General features: G+C 42.2%; 1 protein-coding gene across 5 annotated transcripts in view; it reads left to right on the top strand.

The window, feature by feature from the left end:
* The window catches only part of LOC140905226 (uncharacterized), a 137,223-nt gene that overhangs the window by 49,650 nt on the left and 71,573 nt on the right, over nucleotides 1-16,000 (top strand). For 4 of the 5 annotated variants that reach the window (XR_012156798.1, XM_073328118.1, XM_073328116.1 and 1 more), the window contains 4 exons: nucleotides 35-117; nucleotides 8,252-8,340; nucleotides 10,651-10,803; nucleotides 14,042-14,174. Coding sequence is in view for 4 of the 5 variants with exons in the window: in XM_073328118.1 (XP_073184219.1) it covers nucleotides 35-117; nucleotides 8,252-8,340; nucleotides 10,651-10,803; nucleotides 14,042-14,174 (458 nt within the window). In the remaining variant the exon portion in view is untranslated. The remainder of the gene's footprint in view (nucleotides 1-34; nucleotides 118-8,251; nucleotides 8,341-10,650; nucleotides 10,804-14,041; nucleotides 14,175-16,000) is intronic. The other variant, XM_073328117.1, reaches the window with a different exon arrangement.

A 16,000-nucleotide genomic window follows, 5' to 3' on the forward strand; every position in this document is an offset into this window, starting at 1 on the left:
TCTATCAACAGTTACATTTTTTTCTTCTCAATAGGCTTATAAACTGGACAAAACTAGTAAAAATTTCTTTGATGTAGGAGATTTCCATAGTCCTAAAATGGATGATTTCTATGATAGGTAAGTACTAGTGCACATGGCTACTGCAAGGAGAAGTAAATGACTTATTTTTGTTATGGCTGAAGTGAGGATAAGCTAATTTTCTTATTATTGCTTTACTCTTGCTAAGAAGAGACTCTAACCATCATTCCATTATGAGGTACCTTTTTCTTTGCACTTGTTCCTAATTTCTTTCCTAGTAGCTGTGTCATCAGAAGCCCCAGCCAATAAGAAGACTTAATGACATCTCTTTGGGGGAACTTTTCCCCCAGGATCAACATGTGGATATCCTTCTACCTGTATTGACCTTTGTGGCACCATATTTCCCCGCTACAGGTCCTGCAGCAGACACTCCATAGATCAGGGTTCATCTGTGGGGAGATCGCAAAAGTGAGGTTCAGGTGACATAAGTGTTCCCTGATAACTAATGATAAATGTATTAAAAAGTGCATTCAGCCTGTATTTGCATGGAGCCCCCTTCATATTGGTTCCTCCTCTTGGAGTGGAATTCTAAGGGCAGCTGCCAGAAAGGGGAAATGCTGCCAGTTTTTGAAAGAGGGGCAAGAAGTCCTGTAGATGGAGCAGACCCACAGGACCTGTTGTAATAATTGTGGTCTATCAGGCCTACTTTAATTGTTAGCCTACTTGGTGAAAAGTGGGTAAAATTTCATGAATTGTCACAATGATCTGTTGTATGAAACTGATTAAGAAAAGATGTGAGAAGGAGACAGACTGAATTTCTTTAAACAGAAAGGGTCTACTAATACCACTGAAAGATTGTAACTGATAAACAAGAGGAGTTGAGAGTTGGAAATCAAAGAACCAAAATTGGTGTGTCGGAAATTAGGCCTAATTGGTGGACAAAATAATGAGAGGCTGGATTATTCCACCCACTGCCTTTCTTGGTCCTTTATAAACAGACTTTGGAGGAAAAACGGGGAAATTTTTACCATCACCACAGCTGTGTTGGGATTGTTGCCGTGACATCAGACTTTGGTACTCTAGTGGGGATATTTGACCATCATCATTACATGAATGAGGATCCCAACCTGATATATGTGAGATTCTGCTTTGTCTTCCCCTTCCTCGTATGCTTCTTTCTGTCCTGCCCCCTACCCCATCTTCCTCCTGTCCCTCTTTCTCTCATTCTCTCTCTCGGCTTTTCATCTGATCCTGAAATCAGCTGTACTGCATGACACCAGCACAATGGGATGAGACAGCCCATCCAGCTCTGCTGAGCCTGAGAAGGACCAGTGAAGGATGGGGATCTGACCAGAACAACCAGATGATTTACCTGAGCGGGGAGGTGAGCTGAGATACGGAGCAACAGTTGTTGTGGCTGATTTGTCAGCCCAAAGCATCTGTCCATGACTGACCAGCTGCCCTGTATTCTGAGAACATCAACAAAAGCCATATTTCACCCATCTTTATGATCTTATCTCCCTTCTGTGTCTATCTGTTTTGCCTAAAGCAACAAAGTGACTAACATTTCCAATTTAGAACTGAGCAACAGAACTAACCCCTTTCTTCCCTGCTATGAAGGACTGTTTAATTGAATAAGAGACTTTAGCCAATATTCAGTGTCTCAAAATAGAGACTTTGACAGGTTTTGAGTACATCTATTTTGCATAATCAGTTTCAGTGCTCTTTGCCTTGTTTTGATTCTTTTCTTTTTGTATGTTTCAATAAATTTCTAACCTTTGGTGTGAATTTTAGTGTGTTTGCTCTAGTAAAAGTAGGCTGAGGTCTTTGTATACCGAACTATGAACTTTGTTTAAAACCGTTTAATGTTGTACAGTGACTGGGTTACATTAACACCTTTGAGCCCTTTAATCCATCTAAATTAATACAACAGACCTCTGTTCAATCCCAAAGAATCTGAAGATTCTGGTGGCGAAAACCCCAGCTCATTCTGCCAGGGGGCAAACTCCACCTCTGAAACAGAATAAGCTCGCTCTGGGGCATTTTTTTTGAGATTTCTCCTGTAAGAAATTAGGAGGGTGAGCCAGTTGATGTCTTCAATTTGAAGTGATGTATCATGGCTCTCCCTTTTACGATCAGTAATGCTGGTCAGGGAAAAAATGACAGCTTACTTAAATGTTGGTAAAATGTGATGTTTTAAAAGTTGGTTCGAGTGTGTGTGGCAGTGGGAAATTTACATAGAAGTTCTCATTCCTAGAGACAGAAACACAGATCTTTGCTGTTATACCACCAAGTTGGGGTGGGAGTGGAATCTGTTAATTGTTACTCACCTGATATACAGTAACCCCCTCAAAATCTCCCCTCCCTCCAAAAAAGATTCATTTCAGCTCTGAAGCTGGTTTTAGCTGTCTATCAATCTGTTTTCTTTTCAAAGCTTTTTGAAAGGGAATATTACATTCTCAAATCATCCTGTTTGCTTCTAGGGATGTGGAAATTAAAGCCACAAACTGGAACCAAATTTAAAACTCTCCTTAAACCTGAATAGACCACCTTTAAGGAGAATTATTGTTGCTTAGTTCTAGAGGTTTTTATTTTGAGCCTAAAATATCACCTGTCATTTGGTTTGATGAGCTTTGTGAGTAGTTGTCTGCTAAGACTGAGATGAAGAGCAACATGCTGTTTTTGAAAACTTTGTTTCTTAAACAGCATGCCCCATTACATACGTGCAACATGACTGCAAATTCACACACACAAATAAAACAGGAGACAGAAACCTCTCTATGTAAGTTATGACTTTGTCAATAGTCTGCTTCTTTTTCAAGAAAAGGCGTACTTGTGGCACCTTAGAGACTAAGGTGCCACAAGTACTCCTTTTCTTTTTGCGGATACAGACTAACACGGCTGCTACTCTGAAACCTTCTTTTTCAAGGTCACTGCTCCCTGAGTCTAACTAATTCTAGAAAGGGCACCATCTAGGGACATACAAATCTAGTGGGTGGTGAAAAAAGGCTGTGATCCTCTTCAATTCTGCAGTGCTCACAAATCAGACCTGATCACTTCCAGCCATTCAAGCGCTGAGTACTGTTCCAGGAAAGGCTATTGTGTGTCTAGTTGTCTGGTGCAGATGGCTTGTAAAAGAGTTCATATGCTGCAGTCCAAGCACATGCTTCAGCTAAAAGCTGTTTGACTAGTGACTTGAAACCAAGCCCTATAAAGTGAAAGGTCAGTGAATTATATAAATGGAATGGTTCTATAGTTAATGCTGAAGGTAGCTGTGCATTACATTACCAGGCAACAAACAGGTTCCAGAATGGAGCAATGAATAGTGCACCTAGTGAGGGAGCAGGACTGTTACCAAGATAAGCAGCAAGGCTGTTACACTTGCAAGGATTCAAAAAGTGGGAAGTCTTCCTGTTTAAATCTTGAAGTGGCAACAGCATATTTGATAAAGATTAATTTAATTGTTATTTTCTTCTTGTTTATGTCAGAGACTGTTTTTAAAAACTGACTATTCATTTTATGCTTCAAGACAAAACGGATATTATTTAAGGGAAAACTCCCACCACTTTCCTCAGTCCAGCAATCTGAAAGTTCCAGATAAAAATACATCTGACCATCTGAATAAACTGTAAAATGGATCTCGCAGGAATCTTTTTCTGATCTCTTTTGCTAAAAATGTGACAGGCAGTATGGGAGAAAGTATGAGATACTGGATAAAATTTTCAAAAGTGACTTAGACTCTTAAGAGCCTAAATCTTATTAAAAGTCAGTGAGGCAACTGCCTAAATCACTTAAGAGAATAGGACTTATACTTTATGCACTTTTGAAAGTTTTAACCAACTATTTATGTAATGTTTCCACAGCTTAGCCCTTCCATTTCTGATCTTTTTTTAAAAAGTTATTTTAATGGATTAGAAACAGCATAAACTAGGAGGTGGGCAGGGGGAGATTTCAGCAGAGGATAATTTGAGAGCTAGGAATAAAGATGATGTAGGGCTTGAGGAAAAGAGGAGCAGAGTTGAAGAGGAAGCAAAGACTCCTGGGGCAGAGGTTGATGGAACATAAGTGCCACATGTGGGGAGATGAGGGCATGAGGGAGGAGAAAAGAGAGGTGCTGCCAGGTCATGTTGGAGAGGTGCAGGGAAGATGAGCCCTGGTTTTGAGTCAGGCTAGCTGGCAGGGTGAGAAGCTACAGCTGTTCTATCTGATGCAAACTGGGGGAACTGGATGCTGGAGAGACAAGCAGTGGAGAAATGTTGCAAACCTTTGATCACAGAATGGCCCTGACTGCCACTAAACTGGCGCTACAAAGTAACAGATTTACTAATCAGAAGAAATCTTTAATGTTCAGTTGCAAGCAGGTCCTGGCCTGAACATTTGGCTAGCAATGTTAATGGGAACATACGATAAGGGATATCACCTTGAACCAAGTGTAGTTTAAGTTTTAGCAGTAGAAAGTGCTTTATCTTTATTTCTCTTGTAACCGTTTCTGACTTTAATGCCTTTTAACTGTACTCCCTTAAAATCTCTTTTTCCAGTTAAATTCGTTTTATTCTTTGATCAAAACTAATCCAATGTTGTGAATTGGGTAACTCTATGTAAAGTAGCAAACTATTGTATATTGATCCCCTACAGGGGCAAAAGACCCAAAATATCTGAACTGTCCAGGAGAGGGCTGGACAGTGCAGAACACACTTTTTTTGGGGGGGGGGGGTAGGATTTGGGACTGAGAGCATGTTGGGGTCACCCTGCAAATGGCAACCTAGGTTGGTGAAAATCAAAGTGTAACTGGATTGCAGGCTGCAGCTGTACACAGATACTCAGGGTGTGACCTGCATGCTGTTTTGCTGTTTCTGAGGGGCCCAGGTTGGGAACTACAGCATCAAAGCAAGAGTGACAGAGCCCCTCTCTTGTGTGGCTTGCACCCTGGAATATCCTAGCACTTTTTTTTTTAAGCAAGATGGCTGTTAACCAGCAACAGGGTGAGAAATACTTTGGCCAGAGATCAGAAACTCCTCCCAGTCAATGTTTAATCTCCAAGGAAAGCTCTGGATCTCAGTTGTTCTTGCTTATTACTGCTAGCAGTTGTTTGCAGGTCGGATCATTGCAGTAACATATGCAACAATTCTTTGTACGTACAGACTGCAAATTCAACATATGAGAATTCAGCTTCTGAATATGACAAGGCTGAGGCACAAATACTTCATAACCATTGTTTTTTCCACATTGCCAGCCTGAAATTGTTGCTTATGGCTGATAGCCCTGCTTCTGATTGCTATATAATTTATGATGTCTGGTTGCTATGGTTACTGCTCTATCTAGAAACCAGTAATTTTGTGAACAGTTACAATAAAGCTAAATAAGGGAATGAATAATCTGCAAATTTAACATTGGTCTAAAAAACAACATTTATTTCTGTCTCTGTATTTAAGCAGGGCTTACGAGTACTGATTCCACAGTAATAGGGCTCCTGAGATGATACACTGACATGAGGGTCATTTGTTTTTTGGTGAATCAAGCTATTATAAAAGGAGAGCTCATACTTATATCAAACTAATAATAGAAGTATCAAAGAGCTGAAACATTACTCTTTTCCAACATAATTCATTATATTGGAATATGATTCATTCCTTCATTACCTCAGATTTGATCTAATGGTTCAGTGGCCAGGTTCTTTAAAGCTATTTCCCAGTAGCCTCTCCGTGAATTTAGAAGCATTAAATCTTACTAAATATTTCAGTGTTGAAGGGTCATGTGGCCTTTCTGCAGTTACGGAAGAAATACACTCCACTGGGAACTGAAGCTAGAAAATAAAAACTCTGGACCAGAGCTTTTTGGGGCAGGAACTGGGTTTTTACTACTTTCTGTAGTACCTAACAAAATGTGACCCTGATCATTGACTGGGGCCATTGGGCCCTATAAATAATAATAATAATAAAAAATAATGTACCTTTCCTTGGTGACATCCCAGAGATGGGGAACAAAGGATCCAGAAAACTCACTGAAGTTTTATGTTCACTCTTCCTCATGAAGGGGTATGTAGGTGGCTGGGACATAGTCCGCTAAACCTGCACAGCTGGGGAATCCAGAGGATACTCTTTACTCAACACTGCCTGCCCTCCCTCCCAGTGCTTCAGAGGCTGTGGCCACACCACCTGCCCTCCTGGTCCTCCTGGCACGCCTGGAGTAGGGGCTGGCAGCCACGGTAGGGGGTTCGGGGGGAGGGCTGAAGGGGGGGCTTTGGGTGGAAGGGGCATGGCTGGGGGCTAGTTGCTAGTCCCAGCTTGACTCAGGCTTGGACCCTCCACCCCTTTGGGGTCCTGGGACCCTGAATCCCAGCCCTGAGTTAGTGCAATTTGTTTGTAGACAGGGGAAGGAAGAAGAGGGCTAAGCTTGAGCCTGAGTTCAAACGCTGGGCTTACATTGGCGTATAGACATACCATCTGTGACAATCTTACCCATAAAAAGGATGAGGAGTACTTGTACTTTGCTGATACAGACTAACACGGCTACCACCATAAAAAGGATGTCACTTTAATCAGTAACCTCAAAAATTAGAATGCCGTATTTTTAAAGATGAAGCAGTTGTGCTATGTGCAGTCAAACAAAAATGTATAATTCCTAATTAAACAAATAGCATCTTCATTAAGAGTCTAGTGCAAGGTCCAAGTACTCTCTGGCAAGCAGGACCTATGTTCTGTGCAAAGTCACTGGATGTGGCAGTGCTCTGGCAGAAATTTCTGTGGTATCTTCAGAAAAAAAATTAAAATGGAGATTTTTATTGAATAAAATATAAAAAAATAATATAATGATGTAGTTCACACCATTCAGCACTATTTTTCATCCTGTCCGCAAACTCGAGAAGATGACATTGCATTGGTTTACACTTTGTACATGTTTGTGCCATGAAGAGTACAAGATGGAAGGCCAGCACTGCAAAGAATGCAGTTAAAATTGTTTGGGGTTACCTCAAATGTGCATGACCATACTTTCAAATGGTTGGATTTCTTTTAACTTTTAACTCTGAATTTCCTGATTTTCTCCTTTTTTTTGTTACTACAAAATTCTTAATTTTTTTTAACCCTTATGTTATTGATGTCTGTCAACCTTAACTCCAGTTTAGCCAAGTTTTTCATCTGGGAAATAAAAATAAGCATGATTTATACTATCTTCTGTTTAGTTTAATACAAAAGTTAAGTTAAATGACCACACCAAAGAGCATATATTAACATCTTCATTCCAGGGACTCCATAATTAAACAGTGAGATTAATGAAGGTGAATAGTCAGGACAGAAAGTGCAACATTTGATATAAGCAGGAAGAATTGCTTGATGTAGTAAAGCAGTGGTTTTCAACCTGTGGTCCACAGACCCCTGGGGGGTCCACAGACTATGTAAGGGGCCCACAAAATGATGTTGTTACCATAGAACAGTGGTTTTCAACCTCAGGTTCTCAGACCACTGGGGGTCCACAGACTATGTTTAAGATTTCCAAATGGGTTTGCACCTCCATTCAAAATTTGTAGGGATGAAAAAAGGCTGCAAACCACTGTAGTAAAGCATAAAAAATGTTTGTAACTAGGTATGGTACACATATTGTAGTTTGATCTCGTTTTCTGTCTGAACCGTGAATCTATTGAATGAATTATAGAGAAAGTTCTGCTATAGCGTGGAAAGAGACTTGTTGACTAATACGTCTTTTCTCTTTCTAAGTTCTGATAGGTGACAATTTATTTAATTGCAATCTTTGTTTCACTGTAATGTTAGAACATTGATGTGCATGACACTTAAAACCTAAAGATGACTACCTCCAGGAGAGTTAGTCTGATATTGCACATGTAAGTTTATTCTAAAAATGTATGTTTTAGAGCTGTACTTGAAGAGCCATGCACACACACACACTAAATAAAACGTGATAAAGAATGCCAAATATGTAGAATACTTGTGTAATAGCTTACAACATGCTAAAACCTGAAAAGAGACTATAATAAAATAATATTCATTTATAAATTAATACAAAATAAATATTAATCCAGCTTTTAGTAGCACTTAATTCTTTTTTGAATGAGACTCCATATATCTGAGTTGGCACTTCTTTGTGCAAAATTAATAACCTAATTTGTCTGGTTTGGGGACAACTTGTGGGGAGAACAGGAAGGAAATGAACCCACATAATGACAGTAACTCCTAAGAAAAATATTAAGTGGCTTTTTTTCTTTTCTGATGTCTTACAGATTCCTATGGTCACTCAATGTTCCTCACACAATAATGCAAGTCAACTTGTTGGCTGGAAGTTCATTCACTACACAGTTACCATCTGATTGTAAGAGCATTGAAAGTGTTTTTAACTACTTTGGTGCAATGATCTGTCTGTTGCGCCTTCTGTGTTTAATATTACTTCTCCTCCTCCAGCCATGTTGTTAGTTTCCTTTTTTTTAATCAAAATGACTGAAAGTTGATACAAATTTTTCAGGTCGAAACTAAACATTTCATTTTGACATTAACAAAACATTTCAATTTTTTTTTGTTTGGTCAGAACTATTCAGTGAACTCAATATGAATTCATGAATGGTTTCAGGTGACTCGAAACTATATTTGTCAGCAAATAAACTATTTGAAAAATGTCATTCAGCTCTAGTTGTAGGGGCCCTTTGACATTATTAAAAGCACAGTGTCATAAAAGATAAAGCCAGCAGCATCCCTTTGCCTCAAAACCCCTCAAATTAAAACATTCCCTCCAGATATGGCCTGGCATCCACCCAAAGCAGATGGTCCAAATCCTTTTTATTTGATCTGCAATGTAACATGAAATTTCCTCACAATGGGAGGAACTTGTATCAGCCATCAAGTGTTGACAGCTCAGTTTAACTAGACTGGCCACTGCTCCAGACTAATATGCTGTGATGATGATGGAAAAGTAATATTTATTTGCCTCCTGTAGTACAAGATTTAAAAAAATATTTATGGTGCCATCACTCATGTTAGAAATGGACCATTTTTGTTGGCCTTGTCTACACACAGATTTTGTACCAGTAAAACTGTGTTAGTAAGGGATGTGGGGTTTTTGCCAGTACCTGTATAGTTATAGTGGTGCAGTTCCCTAGTGTGGATGCAGTTATACTGTTATAAGGGTGCCTTATACTGCAGTAGCTTATTTCCCTTCCTGTATCTGAATAAGCTGTATACTGGTATAAGCACATTTGTATTTGTATAACTGCATCCACACTAGAGGGTTGTACCACTTTAACTGTACCGGTATAGTTAAAGTGGTACAACTTTTCTGTATACACAAGCCCTACAACAGGAATCACTATTTTTAATGGACAATATTTCTTTGTAATGTAACATTATATTTACTTATTGCTAATTAGTCAATGAAATTGTAATTTTCTCCTCAAAGGTCTCTGATGATCTCCCCCCCCCCCCAGCTCTACCTCATCACTGCTAAGGATCTTTATTGTTGCCACTTTTATTCCAGCTGAGGAGGGCTGGAGGAAGCCCCTTTCAGATCTCCTTTAAGCAAACAGTTCTCTGTAGAGAAACATGAAGCATTTCTTACCCAGGACTCAGCATATTACCACTGCAGAGCTCTCAGTCTCTACCTGCTAGACTGTGAGAGACCTAGCATTGCACCGTGATCTATTGCCTGACAATGTAATATACCACTAAGCCCTGACTTCACCACAGAGTATTTACAAATAGTTATAGATACCTATGTGGACTTCAGCGTAAAGTTTTTACTTATCTACTGATTCCTTCAATACAGTGAATAATTACAATGAAATATGTCTTCCAAGTTAAAATCAAGTTTAAACTAATCAACCATCAAACATTTTTTGATTATAAGATACTGGGCTAGGTTCTCCAGTTCCCTTTGTGTCACCCAGCTGGCACAAAGGGACCAGAAACCTCCCATTACTCCCCAGTGGGCATAGAGCTTGTAGAGTTGTCATCTATGCCTCTCTCTCTTGCAGTCCCCAGCATAGGGGGCATGTTGATGTGCGGGAACAGAGAAGGGTGAAGGGTCAGTAGCTAGAATTTGATATGTCCACCTTACAAATCCTGCAACTGATATTACCAAATTCTGGGTTAAAGGCAAGTTGGGCAGTCCTTTCTAAGTCAGTTTCCCCCACAATGGAACAGGACCACACTTTAAGCAGTGGAAAATATGTTCCAGCAATAAAAGATAAAGGTCTCTGCACACTGTCATAATGAAAATCTTTGAGGCCTCACAATCCTGTGAATTTTCCAAAGAATAATGCACTCCTTCTGAAGATGAAACTCTCTCTCTTTCTCCAGAGGACTCCCCCTTACTATTTTAAATGCTGACTCTGCTACTGTGTAAACTAGTTATCATTATTTCCACTCTGCAACATAATTTTAGACTCTGGTCTGAATATCAGCACCATTATGAAACCACTTTAAAGTAAGATAGAGAGTAAGTTATATTTTTCAATATACTGGACATTTAAGTTTACTTAAATTCAGATGTTTGTTCTGAATTCACTACTGATTTTATAACGCAGCACATGCACTTTTTCAAGAAATATATTAGTTCCCAAAACCTTTCTTCTAAAACCAGTTGAATTATAGAACTTCATGTTTCTCAGAAAGTCTCTTCTTCCCAAATCAGCATTTCACAGAGAGAAGAGAATGGACTTACTTCCCGGGCAGAGAGCGGGGTCGTTTGTCTGTAGCACTTCAACCAGTTATCTTGACAACACTGCCTTTGCAAAGAGGGCATCATATGGAAAGGCATTGAAGGATTCTGGTTTAAAATTGAACGGTAATGATTATACAGATTGTTACTGGCTAAAAATAACCGCTACCCCCTCCCCCAGCCCAGTTCTTCTTCCATTATAACACTCTCTGTTCTTATTTTTTATGAATCATTTATATAGTATTGCAGATGTACATGGTGCTTTATGGAATATAAACCAGAATAACTCTTGGTCCCTGTCCCAAAGAACTTTTTAATAGACTGGAGATTGGAGAGGATGGAATGGGAAGGTGAGAGAGGAGAAAATTACAATGGGTGGAGTTCAGGGGGAGAAAGGTAGATTTGGGAGTGATCAGCTTAAAGGGTGACAGCTGCAATACTTTGCAGATATCATAGCTGGAAGCGTGGGACAAAAAGTGATTCTCAGCTTTTTTTCACCCATGACCATAGTCTGTTTCTTGCTGGAACCCACCTAACCCTCACAATCCTTTGTGGGTGAGTTGGGGTGCTGGCAGGAAAGGACAGAGGCTCTGTGTACTAAGCAGAACTGGTGAGAAAGTCCAGTATTTCCTTGCAAACGTCAAATTGGTTATACTAAATTAGAGGTATAACTCTTTTTGTGCTTAAAGAATGATCATGATTTTTTTTGCTCTAAGAGCCCAAGGACAAATGATGTTTTTTCAGGGGAAATTTTAAAAAAGGCTCATTAGTAAATGTTTCTTTTGATGAAAAACACTAGAAAATTTGAATGACCCATGATAGATTTAACTCGGCTATGTCTACACTATGGACCTTACCGTGGCACAACTGTACCACTGCAGCTGTGCCGCTATATGTCTCCTGTGTGGCTGCTCTGTGTCAGTGGGAGAGAGCTCTCCCGCAGGCATAATTAAACCACCCCTAATGAGCAGTGGTAGTTATATCAGCAGGAGAGCGTCTCCTGCCGACAGCGCTGTCCACACCGGTGCTTTTGTCAGTGAAACTTTTGTTGGTCAGGGATGTGTTTTTTTCACACCCCTGACCGAAAAAAGTTTTGCCAACAAAAGTGCTAATGTACACAAAGTCTAAGTTCAATTGTTAAAGTGTGAAATAGAAGAAGGAATTTCCTTAAGTCATACCTGAAGTGAAAATCTAAGTTAATTCTTAACTATGGAGTTCCTCCATAAAACTTTTTATTTGTATCATAGTAGTATTTTATTTTTAATAGTTAGCAAAAGGTAAGGAATTAGAGAAGTTTGTTTCTATGATTAAAAAACACATGAACACTCTTTTGGGAGATTTAAAAAATGTATAATTCTATTAAGAGAAAAAACTATTTACCACTAATCAGTGCAAAACTGTGAGAGCAGCAACTGATGAAAATCTTTGCACCATATTAGTGCTTCAAACCACGCGGAAACTGAGAATACTGATGTACTGATGATGACCAGGAAAGGCTTGGACTGAGCCCTTACAAGCAGAGGTGGATTAAGATTTATTGGGGCGCTGGGCACAAAGAACTTTTGGGCCCTCCACACCCAGGGGCCCAGGGGCACCAGAAACATGCCATGCCCACCCTCCTGCTGCTGCCTCCTTTGCAGGCCGTTCACTGAGGTGAGTCAGGGGGTGGAGCATCAGGGAAGGCGAACGAATCCCATTGACAAGGGAAGAGCTCAGCCAGCTGCCCTGCTGCTTCCTCCCTCTCCAGGCTGCAGGGACACAGGGAAAATGCTGCTGCCAGGGGGAGCACTGCCTCCTCGCTGCTGGGCATCTTGAGAAATATAGGGGGGGCACGTGACCCTGCATGCTGGGGTGATCAGCTCCCCCACCGCGAAACACCAGCCTCTCCCCAGTGCAGGGCAGTGTCTGAGGTGGGCCCTGCCCCTCCTCTTCCCCCCAAGACCCCTAAGAGCGACCCAGAGTGCCTGGGCCACTGTGGGAAGCCCCAGACCTTCCACCTTCCATGGGTGGCACACGCCAGGGGGCAGAGACAGGGGATGAAGGCTGCTCTCAGGCCCCCCTCCCAGGGCAGGTGGAGGGTCCAGGACTCTGCACAGTGGCTTGAGCTCCCTGGGCAGCTCTTTCCTTGGCCAGGCTCCAGCTTCCATCCTGGCCAGACAGCGGGGCCTCAGGGAGAAGAGGAGGATCAGGGGCTGGGCCACAGTTCCGGTGCTGGTGGCACTCCCCTTTCTACACAGGTTCCAGTGCTCCTAGGGCCCGCAAATTGTCCCATGTGTTAATCCACCATTGCTTACAAGGAAATGCCCATGTAGGTCCAGGAAACTCCATGAACTTTGCCTTCCAGAGTTTTCCTGAATTCTTCCATTGAGAGATAGGGTTTGCCCCAGTGTGGGACAAACACAAATACCATGAACCTCCAAGATCAGTGCTGGTCCTCCAGGTCATAGGGGCATCTTTGAGGAACTCTGGGCCCCTGAATCAACTCTGGGTTCCTGTATCTCTGTCCCAGCCTTAGTGGAGTTGCACTGCAAGGGACTCCCTAGTTGGCCCCTCGCTCCCCACCCTTTAAGGATATGTCTACACTACAATTAAACACCTGAGGCTGACCCATGTCAGATGACTCAGGCTCATGAGGCTTGGGCTAAGGACCTGTTTAACTGTGGTATAGATGTTTGGGCTTGAGCTGTGTGGTGTGTGTGTTTATGTGCATCCACCACCCTAGTTCCACTCCTGCTCACTTCCCAGACCTGCCCTCATGGATTCCTGAAACAGTACAGATGTTGAGTCCAAGAGAAGGGGGCAAATACTGCTATGGCAGCAGCTGACCCTTTTCTGCATAGAGAGGGAGAGATCCATGTGCAGATGGTCCTTTCTGCAGGCAGATCCTAAACTTTTGATCTGGCCCCATTTTACCCACAGATTACATCTAGACTAAAATGCTGCACAAGGAGATTTTGAACAGGAGCCCAAGCTGCATGTAAGAATTAGATGGAGAATCAACATGCCAATTTATTTAGATTATAATTTCATCTCTGAAGCAAATGTGAAGGACCTTGCCGATAGAGTGGGAAGCAAAGTTGCCTTCATAGCTATTGCTGTAACAGTGCTATCATCGCCATAGGTGTCACTGGGTTTACATTTAGATTAGATTAGAAAACATATTCATATAAATACAATTGGAGCTTTAACTATTATGTTCTGTGAAAGTAATCAGAGAAAGGTTACAGTTTATCTTAACAGTGGAACACATACAGAATTATATGAGAAAATTCAGAAAACACTGCAACTAGCATATCACAAATGTGAAACCAATGCTGAAGTACGAAAATGAGCTGAATCCTGCACATGGTTATATGTTCCTTAGGCAGCGAGATTTCAGAGAGGATTCTAAGAATTACACGGGCAGCTTCAGAATGGTCAGAAAAGAGGACATCCTGTAAATCTGTGAAGGAAGATTCACAGACAACAGAAGCATCAACATCTGGCACCCTTGCATGGTAAAAATAATCCCTTGTCTGTGAATGTGAAGTATGGTTAAATACCTCTGTGGGCAAGTGCAAATTGATTAAATAGTTACTTCTGCTTTGTGTGCATGTGTGTGTGCACAGGACTTGGGCAGAGAGGGGGTTGGCTTATACATGTAGAGCGTTTCATACGTAGATCTTAAGTGCTTTATGAAGAAAGGTTAATGTCATTATTTTCAGTTCCTAGAGGGGAAAATGACTTGCCCATGGTTACATGACAGAGCCTGGAATAGATTCATAGGGTTTAAAGCCAGAAGGGATCACACCAGATCATCTAATCTGACCTCCTGTACATTACAGGCCACCACCACCCAGCACCCTCACACTAAACCCATCAACCAAAATGAGACCAAAGTATTACAGCCCACAGGAGACTAGACTATTGTGTGCCACAGGCAGAGAATAGGAAGAACTGAGGTGCACCAGTGCTTGTGGCCCCCACAATGGCAGGGAAATGATTAAGTGAGAAATACCCAGATAATCTTAGGAAGTGACCCTGCCTCGACATGCTGCAGAGCATGGGCAGTGGGTATTGTAAGTATGGGGAGGCTGTGCCTCCCCAAATAGCCTACCATGGCCCCGCCTCCAGGCCAGCATGCCTCCTGCAGGGACTCAGGGCCGCCAGGGCGTCTGGTGCAGGGCCGCGCTGCCTGCCCGGCACTCTGGGGCTGGCTACCCAAGCACCGGGACTGGGGGCACTGCAACTGCACTACCTGGCCGCCTGAGCACCAGGGCTGGGGACGTGGCGACTGCACTGACCAAGGGCTGTGGGCACTGAGACTGCGGTGCAGTTGGGCTGGGACCTCGCCTCCCCTATCACCCCCAGCTGTCCCGCGCTAGGGCCGCAGTGGGGGTGCTTTGGGCTCCTGCAGGGGAGGGAGAAGTAGAAGGGAGGGGAGGGGCCTTGGCCACAAGGGGAGGGGGCGAGGGATAGCCCGGCCGCCCATGCTGCAGAGGAAGGCAAAAAATCCCCAAGGTCACTGCCAAACTAACCTGGAGGAAAATTCCTTCCCAAGCCCACATATGGTAATCAGTTAGTCCCTGAGCATGTGAGCAAGAACCAACCTGCCAAGCACTGGAGAGAAAAAAATTGAATTCAGATCTTTTGCTTCAGCCCATTCGCCTAGTCGCTAGACCAAGCTGGGTGTTGGAACAAATTCTCCCCTTTGGTATATGGACAGAACTCCCATTGAGTTGAATATGTGGTTGAAGGGGAGACTGGGCCCATTTTATTGGCATTGCATAAGAAGCGATAGAGGACAATGTTCTCCCTTCTGCTCCCTGGTGCAGCAGGGAGCGAATTTCCAGAAAAACCACAAAAATTTGGTAAGGAAAGGTTGTCTTAAGGGGAAGAGTAGCAATATTCTTTCCTGCTGTTTAAATATTTTAGACTCAGAGGCTGTCTGCAAGCTGATGCAAGCTACAGGCCTCAGAAGTAGTAAGCTGCAGATCAAGAGAAGAATGACCAGCTGAACGAGAGTGAAATTGGAGAGAAGTGTCATATTCCTCTCAAAGCAGCATAAGCTACAATACAGTCTAGTTCTGTAACTTTATTATACTACAGAAGGGCTGGGTAGGAGTGCATGGCTGCTGGGTGCGTAGCCAGTGGCAGCATGGAAGACAGGCTGCCATGCTATGCGGGAGCCTGGAAACATCATGGATGGGCCAAAATTAATGAATGGCCATCCCACTGCCCTACTGGACACCTGACCACTAGGGACTGAACAGACACCACCAGCCCTTTTCACAAAAAAATGTAAGCTGAGTTTTGACCCAGTCTAATTGCAAGACTATTTATA

Source organism: Lepidochelys kempii, chromosome 1 (assembly GCF_965140265.1).
Source record: "Lepidochelys kempii isolate rLepKem1 chromosome 1, rLepKem1.hap2, whole genome shotgun sequence".
NCBI classification, from domain to species: Eukaryota; Metazoa; Chordata; order Testudines; family Cheloniidae; genus Lepidochelys; species Lepidochelys kempii.